General features: G+C 45.0%; 1 protein-coding gene across 32 annotated transcripts in view; it reads right to left on the bottom strand.

The window, feature by feature from the left end:
• Window positions 1-12,335, bottom strand: part of LOC106613507 (receptor-type tyrosine-protein phosphatase S) — a 282,372-nt gene that overhangs the window by 71,677 nt on the left and 198,360 nt on the right. For 20 of the 32 annotated variants that reach the window (XM_014215826.2, XM_014215825.2, XM_014215827.2 and 17 more), the window contains 6 exons: window positions 11,648-12,229; window positions 11,347-11,483; window positions 11,002-11,146; window positions 3,418-3,744; window positions 2,233-2,426; window positions 945-971 (listed from right to left, as the gene is read on the bottom strand). In XM_014215826.2, the coding sequence (XP_014071301.1) occupies window positions 945-971; window positions 2,233-2,426; window positions 3,418-3,744; window positions 11,002-11,146; window positions 11,347-11,483; window positions 11,648-12,229 (1,412 nt within the window). The remainder of the gene's footprint in view (window positions 1-944; window positions 972-2,232; window positions 2,427-3,417; window positions 3,745-11,001; window positions 11,147-11,346; window positions 11,484-11,647; window positions 12,230-12,335) is intronic. The other 12 variants (XM_045687314.1, XM_045687309.1, XM_045687315.1 and 9 more) reach the window with 2 other exon arrangements.

Consider the following 12,335-nt stretch of genomic DNA (forward strand, 5'->3'; position numbering starts at 1 on the left):
ATGGCTGGTGCATGCAGTTTTCCTTCAGCCATTATTTTCTCTGGTGCTCTTGAGAGAGAGGAATCTTCGATCAATGCTGATGAATCTTTCAGTAGAGGGGCCTGGCTAGCTAAATGAATGCAGGATGTTTTTAGACTGGTCAGCTGGGAGATGGAGAGGTCAGCGCCGGTAAAGAGAGGACATTATGTACTGTTTTCACACCAAAGATGGCGGCGTCAATATCATATATATCATGCAAGTGCTTATGAAACTGGGGAATGGGGCCAAACGTTAAGATTCAAATTATGTCAGAAAGGAATTGTTGATAAACACAAGGGTCAATCGGGTGAGTTTGAGGAAGTATGATGATGAGGCAGCCGTTTTAGATTTCAAGACTCTGATGATATATTATATCATTCATGTTAAGATTTACTTAAAAAATAACTGTCTAAACAATGTGACCATTGATTAACGGATGATTTTTTTTTTATTTCACACTCAATCGTAGGCGTGGCACCAGCAAAGTAAAAGAAAACAGCAAAATCGCAACACAAAACGCACCATCACAACACGACACGACACACAGCACAACAACACACAGTAGCACGTAGTAGCGTTAAGCAGTCCAGGCACAGGGAGAAGCAGCACCCAGATATTGCATCAGCCACCGTCTCATCATCCACACAGCTAATTAGCATTATGAATTCTGCCTTTACTCTCTCTAGGACATCAATACTGGAGATAGGTAGCACCGGATAGGCTATGCTAACTTGAGAGAGCCTGTTTATAATATATAGTGTTAGGGCGTTACTGATAAAGCACCATAATATCAAAGCTCTATTGAATAGGATGATGTAAGTCCGGTCGTTCTTATACATGTGAACATAGCTGGGGTGATGCAATACTCAGTGCTTTTTAACCCCTCAACTACACAGTAGCACTCTGGCGACTCCAAATATACTCACGTATTCGGCTGTATCGTCCGTTTCCCACTACCCCCCCCCCCCATATAGAGGAGAGTGCAGGAAAGAGAGCGATTTTAAAAGAGAGAGAAAGAGGGAAGAAAGAGGAATGTGAGAGGAACTCAAGAGAAGGGGAATGTGAGAGGGGAGCGTGTTGTGAGGAGGTAGAGAAGAGGGTGAGAGCAACAGACATGTCAGAACAGGTCAGACCAGAGAGAGGGAGAGAGAGAAGCTAGTCTGTTTTAGGGAGAGCAGCTGAGACTAGGGAAGAGGTGTGAACTGAAGTCTATGGGGGCTGTTTACAGTGTTTTTTTTCATGAGGTTACTATATCTACTATAATAACAGTGCATTACCGCCAAGTTGGATGACTCAAATTAAACGTATAAAAGATTACTAAAACATCCAAACTTTGGCTGAACCATTAACAATTTGTTAACAGCCTGTCATAATAAGGTTATTTTTATTAAACATTTATTTCTATTTTAAGTCTATTTTACAAGAAAGACCTGTGAAAGAAGAGACCACACGTTATGAATGTTGCTTGAAAACATTGTGAAATAGATATGTTAATAGACTTCTGGGGATAAATATTCAGTTTGTGTACTTTTGCTTTGTTTGTCCTAGTGGTGCAAAGCTGTAATTTACTGTATGATGACACAGCACACCGAAAATAGTTTGTGTATTTCCTACACTGTTTTGTTGACAGAGGCTTTGTAAAAAAACAACCATTGTGCTGGCTTCCATTATAATTCTAGCTTTCAGGGAGGACAATTTTTCTCTAAAATGCTTTCATGCCAATTTTGGTTTTCCAGCCTCAGAATACTATAATCAGCCATTTTGTGCCGAGTTGCTGTGCTCGATACGAGCCGTGCAATCACACTTTTCAAGAAGTGGACCACTGAGGTTCTCTTAAAGGGGGGTCTATACAGCCCTAATAAAAGGAGGGGAAGTGAAAGAAGGAAGGTGTGATTATTTGTTGAGGGCAGAGGAGAGGAATATTGCAGAAACATGAAATGATAAACTAAAAGGAGAGAGCACACGTATTGTACATATCGTAGCACACAATGTAAAAGTAATGTGTAGCATTTACACTTCCACAAAACAAGACCACAGAACGAAGGTCTTCAGGTTCCTCTTCAGTTTGTTGTACCCGTGACAATTTTTCTTTCATATTACACTACCAAACAGAATTGAACTAATCTTTACATAGGCTCTCATGTCACTCCATAAGTGTGTCATTCCAATAGGACAGCTTGATACAATGAATTGGTTAGATTGGCTGGATCATACCTGGGCGTCGGCTAGCATGACGTCCTTGATCAGAGGCAGACCGCGCGACTCTCCGTTCTCCACGCGCACATAGTGCACCTGGTAACCACGGATCTGGCCGTGCTGTCGCCCCGGCAACAGGGAGCGCCACATGACCTTGAGCGCCGTGGAGTTGAGCACCTCCACCTCGACCCGCCGAGGAGGAGCCCCTGGAACTGTGGGTAGAAAAGAAGATAGGGCCAATGTTAAAACACTGCGACAGCATAGTCCGCTCATATGGTATGAACAGGTTATCGATCTGGCATAAGCACACTTACACAAAAAACTACAAGAGCTATTCCCCTGACAGCCAGATAGACTAGAAACTTCAACTCTGCAGTCTGCACACATAACCCCCCACCAGACTGTAGGGGCAAACCTTTCAAGCACACAAAACTGTACTACACAGCTCTCTCCCTCACAACCTGACCTCCCAATAAGTGTCTACTCTGTGTCGCCGGTCTCCGGTTAAACCCCTGTCTCTCAGACATAATGGAAAGCCTTTATGTGAGGCCTTGGCATCCTGCCTTTTACTGTGCACCGCACTGGCCTCCAGAGACAAATTGGCTCCTACGCACGGTTAATAAAAGTGTGGCCCATTTGCACCAGTGTATTGTGAGGGATGGCGAGCCATCACATGGCTGAGTTACTGTCAGCCTCCCATCAGTGGAATTGGCTGTGCTGTGACATGGCCAGCCATACGAGGTCCTGAGGTGTGGCATGCTCATAACTGTTAGAGGCTAAACACTAGGCTGTTAGACACCATAGAGGAAGAATGAGATGAGATGGGGCGGCTATATCATAAATTTAATGTAGGAGGGGAGGGAAAATGGTTTAACAACGACTTTCAGATTTCCAAAGGATATTGTGATGTCGCTGGGGGTGGTCTGGTTTTTATTAAGACGCTTATGTCTGGGGGTCCTTGATTTGAACCACGGAGGTACGCTATTGACATTGTGAATTTATTCTATGTTTAGGGGTATGGGTGTCATAAGTGAAGCTTAGGTGAGGTAATTTTATGGGTTGCTACATCCCTGTAATCATACGGTAGTAGAGGTATTGCCCATTGTCTGAGAAGCAGATCGTTGTGTAGCTATGTCGACAGCCCAGGTATTGTATTTGCCTCACAACAAGTGTACAGATTGTGGGTGAAATAAGCTCAATTACCATCCTCGTCGGTGCGGCAGAGCAGGGGTTCGCTCTCTGGGCCCGGCCCGATTTCGGTGAAGGCGGCCAAGGTGACACGGTACTGGGTCCACTTCTCCAGCTTCTGCAGCAGCACCTGCCCGACCCTGGGCGGCACGGCCGGCTCCTCCATGGGTTCTCCGGCACCGCCGCCTCCACCCTCTACCGAGGCTCCCACCACCTGGTAGCGCACTAGGTACCCCGCCAGGGCGCCATTCTGGCTCTCCACAGGCGGGGGGCGCCAACTTACCAGTAGGGTGGTGGAGCTGGAGCTGCTGCACTTAATGTCTTGAGGGGGGGCTGAGGGCTCTGGTCAGGTGGGAGGATAGGGAGGAAGGGGGGAGGAGGAGGCGGAGGAGGAGGAGGAGGAGGGGAGGAAGGGGGAAAGGGGTGAAAAACAAAAAACAAAAAGATGGGAGAGATAAAGAAAATGATAAAAGGAAAAACCCAACTCAAAAGGAGACTTGAACTGACAAGAATGTTAACACAAAACAGAAACACTGACTCGTCAGGCAAATGTAAACGTAAAAGGTGTAAGGAGGACTGGACGACACAGCGTGCGTAATAATGAAGCAAAATGGACGCCTCTCGTGAGATACAGGGCCAGTTCTTTTGATAGCTGGGACTATGTCACGGACTCACAGAATTATATTTCCAGACATGTGCACAGTGGTCTGTAACACCAAGGGGTCTGTCAGGGTCTGTCAGTTATCAGCCCGTGTGTGATACCACGGAAGCTATCTGATGTTAGCCTGTCCAGGCCTGCACTGCGCGCTACACACTCACACTATCGATTAAAGGATAAAAACCAGAGCCCCTCTATTTTTGCCAGCCTTACACTCCTCCTTAAACTGAAAGGTGTTGTGCTTCCAGTATGGGAGTTAGAGGAAGGGGGAGAAGTAGCAGAGTGGGTCTTTTTATTAATATTATTATTATTATTATATAAAAGCTATTCAACACAGTGGCTGGGTTTTTTGTGTGGAGCGCTCTTCCAAAACATATTAAAAACTACACATCTGTGAACTTCTAAATCAAAATGAAAGCCTATACGTTCTAATCTGCACAGAGCTCTTAGAACTCGTGCTCACCAAGTGAGTGTGCAAGGAGTGATAAAATGTTTCACTTCTCAACCCGCACCAGGCATTAGACGGATAAGAGAACATAGATGAGACCCTTTCTATTTAAGTCAAGATCCCCCTTTTTCTACCAACACTCCTCCGTGTGACTATAGTATAATATTCTTCACATCATTTGTGACAAGCCCAGTTCATTTTTACTATCTAATTCATCTGTAATAGTGGTGGACTAAGCTAAATGAAAAACGTGAATTCATAGAAAAGGGCATTCCACATTGTACAAATCTGTGATAAAAATGGAAATTAAGTCCACAGGAAAAACAAAATACAGTATGTTTTCATTCCAAACAAGCAAAAGCAAAACACAAATTGATACAAGCAACTGGAAAATGAATTTGATCTGTAACCGAGGTGACTCAAAAGAAAGAAAAGCGTTAGGGTCCAAAATGTCAAATCATAACAAACATGAAAAAACGGGCTATTGGGCAGAAAACGGAAAATAAGAACATTAAAACTTCAAAACACAAGTACAGTCTGCATTATACGTACCTGGCTTCCTTCAAATACTAACTTTTGAAGACCTTCTTACCACCAGCACCTGACTACAGATTGCGCTCACCCTGAGCCAGTGAGCTACAACCCTCTCCTTCCACATACTGTGTCCAAATAGAGACACGTCTTACCAAATTCAAACCCAGAAAACTGTGCTTTGTAGTTGGTCAAATTGGCCTGTTGAGATAGGTAGTTTCGGTCTGTTTTGGGTTGCTAAGAGTGAGAGAGTTGGCTCTGTGCTGTAGCCAGGACTGCATTATACTCTTGTATAACTTGGGCCGGAGGGAGGGTCCACAAGACTGAGGGATGGGAGCAGTTGGGGAAAACCTACATCCACTGGATTCTGTGTTTCTGCATTTGACCTTGGGAAAAGGACACAGTTCCTTTTTTTTTTTTTTTATCTTAACCGTTTGCTCAGAGAATCCCATTTCATAGCTTCCCCACTTTTACCGACGGGGCGTAGCCTGCCGCTAACTCTTAAACAATAAAAAAGAACACAGGCAGCACCAGCACCGAGACGGATGACTTGTGCTGCTGCATTCATTAAGGTTACTGCTGCGGTACCAACCGCACTGCCACTCTTGCTAACAGTGCGGCCGGAGAAGACAGGAGGCATTTACAATCAGTGGACAGTCTCAGTCAAAAGCTATAAGAACTAGAACTGACTGTTCTGGAACAGCTACAGTTTAGAACCTTTTCTGTGTCCAATGTGCTTATTTATTTGCGGTTTTAACGGATTTGAGCCTTTCAGCTTCTTCTCTCTCCATTCTTCCCCACAATAGATTGTATTTTGCAAACTCTCAGTGTCAAGAATGATCGCTCAGTGCTCAATCATGTGAAGACAGAAACTGTGGAATCTGTCAGGGTTTGAGCTATGGCGCCATGCAGACCCCTCACACCAGATGAACTTAAGACAGGCAAGGGGCACAGCCATGGGGTAAGCCTCGGCTCCCACAAAGCCCAGTGGTGGAGATTATGGACACTAGAACTATGACAGCAACAAAAGATGGAACTCTGGTAATGCTTCACTTTCAGTAGGTCTTTTGAAGCATCTTTTGAAAGCCTGTATGAATGCTATATGATTTCACATACAGTATCATTAGTCATGTCTGTGGAGATATCGCAACCATATTCTAAGTCTGTTATGATGTGAACGGAAGCTTAGAGGGAGATGTGTTTGGGTTGTTTTCTAGTGCTGGTAGAGGCTTTATAAATTACTTCAAACATGTACCTCTTTCAATAGCCCTGCTCGCAACACAAGCTGGTCCACAAGTCATTCGTCTGCGGCTAGTCACAAATCAAATTCACATTCAGTCAGGAGTGTAAGTACAAGATGCGTGCGCTGTGTTTTATTTTCACCGTCAATGTCGAATGTCAGAGTGGTATTTGTCATCATTACGGAATTAATCCGTCTCCAAGCCAAATGGCCGCGTTCGTACAAACATTCCAATAAATCTAAAAACCTTCAGCAATTACAGTAAGTGGTGGGCTAAACTGCTTGTTTGGCTAAATACAGGGATTTAGAATCAGCCATTTTAATTTGAGCGATAACACTCCACTGGGTGCTGGCAGCTTCAAGGTATAATCTAAATGTGTAACAAAGCCTGACAATCCAGAGGTCTCCCTATAGCTCATCGGCAAAGCGTAAAACTAATTCAGACGCTATGAAATGGGATTCTTATCTGACATCATTGGGCCCTTTACTCTCCCCTCTGCAAAAATCACGTAACACCCACCCCAGGGTCCTGCCTGCCCCCATTACCGTTCCTCTCGGCTGGGTAATGTTGAGGGAGATAGGGGGAGCTCCCGGTCCCGGTGTGTGGACCCTCCGCGGCCGCGTCTGAACGGTTGTCTCATAGGTATCTCAACCTCGTCTGACTGGGACAGCGTATCCCAGGGGGCCTTGCGTCTGAATGGGGGCCATTGCTGCCCACAGGACCAGTGTAGGAACATTTAACTCAATGGTGCCACATACATTTCTTTGTTACCTAGCCCAAAATAATTTGACTCAGATACACTTTAATTGATCTTCTTGGAGTCAGATATTGCAGATCTGAGATCAAATAAGTGACTTCTTGAAGCTAAGCTAAGGAGTCGGGCGAGAACTCTTTGGCTGTGGGTTTTCACTGGTCCTTAGTGGCAGAGCGGCCCCCATGACAATGGCCCCTGGTCACGCCACACTGACTGAAGACAAACTCCACACTCTGAGGACATTTGTACTGTACCAAAGAGAATAGACAGAAAGGAAACAAGGAGAAGATTGCCTTTTGTCTTTCACTTCACTTGGTTGGAAAAGAGGTCCAGTCTGCCGAGTAACGCAAGGGTAATTTGCAAGCTCAAATCTAGGCTTAAATGTTTTTCGGTACTATTTTATTTTGTGTCTCCCGTTCTAATGGTCTTTCCCTAACATGTCATTAGTGTTTAAACACATCTGAGAGTGTGAGTAGCAGGCACAGTCAAGCCACTGGTAAACAAGGTTTCCTCTTTTCCTCATTATACTGTAGCCTGCAAATGTGTGTGTGTGTGTGGCTTATGTATAGCGAGCAATCTCATGCTGCTCCAATGAGGTGTGTGTTTATAATGACAGTGTCTGGCAGTGGCGCACTACGGTAATTGGATTCTTAGAAGGGGGAGGAGGATGGAGATATGTATGAGGGCCAGCAATCTAGGGCGGGGCGGTCATGTGTCTCAAAGCAGTCTCCTAGAATCCCTTGGTTTGTTTTAATAAGGATGGAACTATGTGATGATTGGCTTTGCTTTTTTGCGATGGACACAGTATACTCTTTACTTTACTTGAAGTACCTCTCCGCTCTTTTACTGCCAAAGTAGAATACATTTGTTTTCTAGAAAGCCAGCACTTTAGGGTGTGTGTGTGTGTGTGGGGGGGGGGGGTGGAAGTGTGTGTTTTTGTGCTACACGTCACACTCTAATAGTACACTCAGTTTTGCTGAGGTTTTTGCCACGAGGCAGGGAGTTTCAACTAACTCCACTCTTCACTGCACTGAAGATACTTGCCCTGAGCTAAACATGTCACAAGGACCTTAATCAACTCACTGAGCTGTCTGGAAGAGACATATACTCTCTATTCCCAAAATGTATGAGTAGCCAAACCACAGACATGTTGTATTAATATTTAACCATTTCACATATGGAGTCTTTTGGGACGAGTATAATGGAAATAGACTAAGTTACTGAAGTTTGAGTGGCTAAGTGGCAGGTCAAAGGGGTAATGGGAGGGGGGTCGTTGTTATGGGCTACGGCAGACTGGACCACCTGTGCCAAACAAACACTTACCTCAAAGGCATCCACAAGATCATGTTTTGTTTTGATGTTTTTGTGTTGTGGTGTGAAACACAGTTTTGATTTGACTGTCTGAGTTCGTAACCTTTCTGACCTCTTTGATGTGAAGCCATTGGCTTTTTCTGACACCTACTTCAGAAGGGATGGCTGGCTGTACACGAGCAGCCATTGACTAAGAGAAGTGACTGATGTCCCTGGACTCTAACAACAGAGCTCAACGGGTTGAAAAAAGGAGACCCTCAGCACAAGCAGGAAGCTGAAATAGACCCCAGGAGATACTTACTCTAATTAAATGGATAAGGTTTGGAAATGTTATCACTAAGTGGTGTATGTTGTAGCTGGTGTGGTGGCTGCAGTTGACTTCACATTAGAATCCATTCGCCAGCAAAAATGTGGCAAGCTGCTTCCTGATGTAATGTGAGCTGTATGCTTAAAAAAAAAAAAAAAAAATCTGACTAAAAATGTATTAAATTGACTCGACAAAACAGGAGGAAGGAAACAAAGTAAGCAAGGTGATGTCAAGCCATTCCAAGGAGAGATTTTGTTCCATTTCAGACAAGGGTAACGTGACAGAGACAGCAATGGAAGGACAGACAGAGAGACAGAGAGAGAAAGAGAGAGAGAAAAAGAGAGAAAGAGAGAATGGAATGGCTGGAATGGTGTGAATGGAATGGTATCAAACGCATGGAAACCATGTGTTTGATGTGTTCGATACCATTCCATTTATTCTGTTCCAGCCATTACTATGAGCCTGTCCTCCACAATTAAGGTGCAACCAGCCACCTGTGACATACATACATATACAGGCGGAAATACCCACACACATACTTGAAGACACAGTGACAGAGATGGAGTTGACTGTGCATATATAGGTAGGGTCATGCCTGGTGTAGCCGTTGATCAAGGATGCAGTTACAGAATCTCAATAGCACCCCCAGGGGATAGGAGGGAGTATTGCATGCAACTGGTGCCCTATAAGTGATTCAGCAGCGCTGTCTGCGTAGCTATCCAAACCACAACCAACATAAATGTGAAGTGGTTCTCCCAAAGCCCTTTACCCCCAACAAGGGGCACGGCTAACAAGTTGCACTGGTAAAAACAGAAAATGTGTTAAAGGAGGTCTCCTCCCACTACCATGGCTTTCCGATGGCCAACCCCAGTCAAAGTTCTTCATTGTAAACCCCTTAGGAATCAGACAGAGGACAAAACAGCTCCAATCTATTCTCAAATTAATTACTGAAATGATAATGGAATTGTGTGGGCTATGATTACATGGATGCTGTATGATTAATACACTCATTTGACTAGGCTAGGGAATCCACATATTTGAGCAATGCTCATTGATCTGTACAATTTACCTATATTAACTTACTACCCTGCAGAAATGCCCAAATTGCACAAAGGCTGCCCTGATCCATCCACAATGTAAGCAAATCCAGATACATTGTCTGAGTTCTTTGGAGATAAAGACTTAAACCTCAACACATAACTCATATCTAAATCTTTGAACACAGTATGTAACCCCTAAGGAAGTCTGGAGACTTACAGGAGATTGTACATGTAATATCCTAACAGCTTCACATTCCTCAACCAGCATTGAATATTTGTATTCCATCTTCTGCACCTACTAGGTACCATGATGTCATTTGTTTGGGACTATTTTTAGCAAGCAGCTTTTAAATTATTTAGATGTGTTCCTGGCATCTGGGGAAAACATGTACAGGCCACTCCTGAGTTGACCGGCTGGAATTCATTTGCAAGGTGAGGCTGCTCAGGAACAGTAAAGGCTTGCGATTGGATGGTTTTGCAGCCTGTCTTCAGATTCCTACACCCACCCATCTACACCCTCCCTCTCCCCTGTCTATTGACGGTTCAGCAGAAAGCCATGGCAGTCACTGGGAAGTTAGACATTTTTTATGTCTCAGTCACATGGGTTAAAGTGCACTTGCTGTTGACAAAGGAAAACCAACTGCAAAACCAAAGAAACTGCAAAACGTTGTCTGTCCACATTGACCGGTTTGTTTGACAATGTAGGATAAACTGCATCATAGTTAGCACCATGACATACAGTTTAAACCCAGGTTAGAAAATAATCAAATCAAAAGGTAAAAAGCGGTTAAAAGCCATAAACGACTGTGAATACAGTACTCACAACCTTTTGCATTACCGAACACAACCCTATCCTCCAGAAGAACAGAATATCGTACAGAGTGTATGTCATGTTCATGAGGCAAACATAAAGTTATTGTTGTCAGGTTGAAGTCTTTGGGAGAAAACATCATTGGTCATTCACAAAGCATTAAATCACATGTTTTCAAAAGATGACCTAGATAGTATTGAATCAAGAAAGACATTGCAAACTGAATCAGCTTTGAACCCTGAGTATGGCCTCATAAAACACATTCACAGTTCAAAGGTGATGAGAACTTCGACATCAAGGCAATAACAGATAGGCTTCCTTTAATTCCATGGTTCTAGCCTGGAGCCAGGAAGAGAGTTCATGTCCTCACAAAATATCTGCATGATTAAAGGTCCCCAGAAGACACAAACACATTGTTAACCTCTGCACCACAGAATCCTACCATCCGCCCACACCCCACACAGAGTACATGGAAAAGAGAGCAAAAGGGCTACATACTGGCTTGCAAGGTTTTCTGGGATATTTCGTTGGTGAAGGCTCCAATGCCTTTGTTGGAAATGGCGGCCAGAGAGAAGTAGTACTCTGTATTTGCTCGCAGACCCTCAACGACGTATGAGGCAGTGGGGCCAAAGGTTATGGTCACCTGTTGGTGGAGAACAGAGGGAGTGAGGCGTGCCTTTGACGGAAATTAAATATCACTTCAGTTTACTGTACCTTATGTTTGTTCCTTTTTTAACCTTGTTTGACCACCTTTCCTCAGATAGGGTGTTCAAGAGTACTTAAAGGCAAAGGCTTGGTCAACAATCTTCCCATAGCTTTAAACAATGGACAACAATATCTTACCTGGCTGCCAAAACTGCCCTCTTTGTACCGAAGCTCAAAGTTGATGATTCCCTCCTTCTCAAAGGCAGGTTCCCAGGTCAACTCGATGCTTGTGTCGGACACAGCGCCAACCTGGAACTTTGTTGGCTGTCCGGGGACTAAGATAGTCAAAGATACATTTAATTAGTGACAGTGATCATTGCAGTGAACCTTCTTTCCTTTCTACAGTACAGGATCGTAATGGATCACTTGTGGTATGCATTCATCCCTAGTGAGAGCACACGGACATGTTGATAGGAAGGGTTGAACCCAGAACCCTAACCTCCTTGCAGCACTTTGACGTGGATGGGGTCGGAGAAGGGCCCATCGCCCACCGATGTAAAGGCCAGGACACGGATGGTGTAGGTCTCAGACGCCACCAGGCTCTGGATGGTGGTGATGATGCTATCCTGGACATTATGGATCTGCCATAGGCTCATGAGCTGGGACGGGTCCATGGTGTAGTACACCCGGTACCCTTTGATCTGCCCGTTGGGCTCCTCAGGCTCGTCCCAGCGGACCATCATGGTGTTCTGGGAGATGATCCGGGCCTGGATGTTGCGGGGCGGACTGGCCGGGGCTTGTTCCCCGGTACGGGTCTCCACCGGCTCACTGGGGGGGCCCTGGCCGATCGTGTTGAAGGCCGAAACACGGATCTCATACTCTGTGTTGGGGTAAAGGCCTCCGATGCTGTATCGCGTGGTGGTGATGCCGTCCATGGTCTCAAACTTGCTGTCAGGAGACTTGGCGCGGTACTGGATGATGTAATAGGACACAGGGTCCGGGTTGCCCGAGTCCCAGGTGATGGTGACGCTGGTAGCCGTGGTCTCGGTCACCATGGGGATGCCTGGGGGCTTGGGCAGGGCTGTGGGGGTCAGGTGGGGAGGGAGGGGTGAAGAGGCACTTTTAGATGCAAACATATAATTATCATAAAGATGACACCTCATAACACATCTCCATGCTGGTTTTGC

This window comes from Salmo salar, chromosome ssa10 (genome assembly GCF_905237065.1).
Source record: "Salmo salar chromosome ssa10, Ssal_v3.1, whole genome shotgun sequence".
Lineage (NCBI taxonomy): Eukaryota > Metazoa > Chordata > Actinopteri > Salmoniformes > Salmonidae > Salmo > Salmo salar.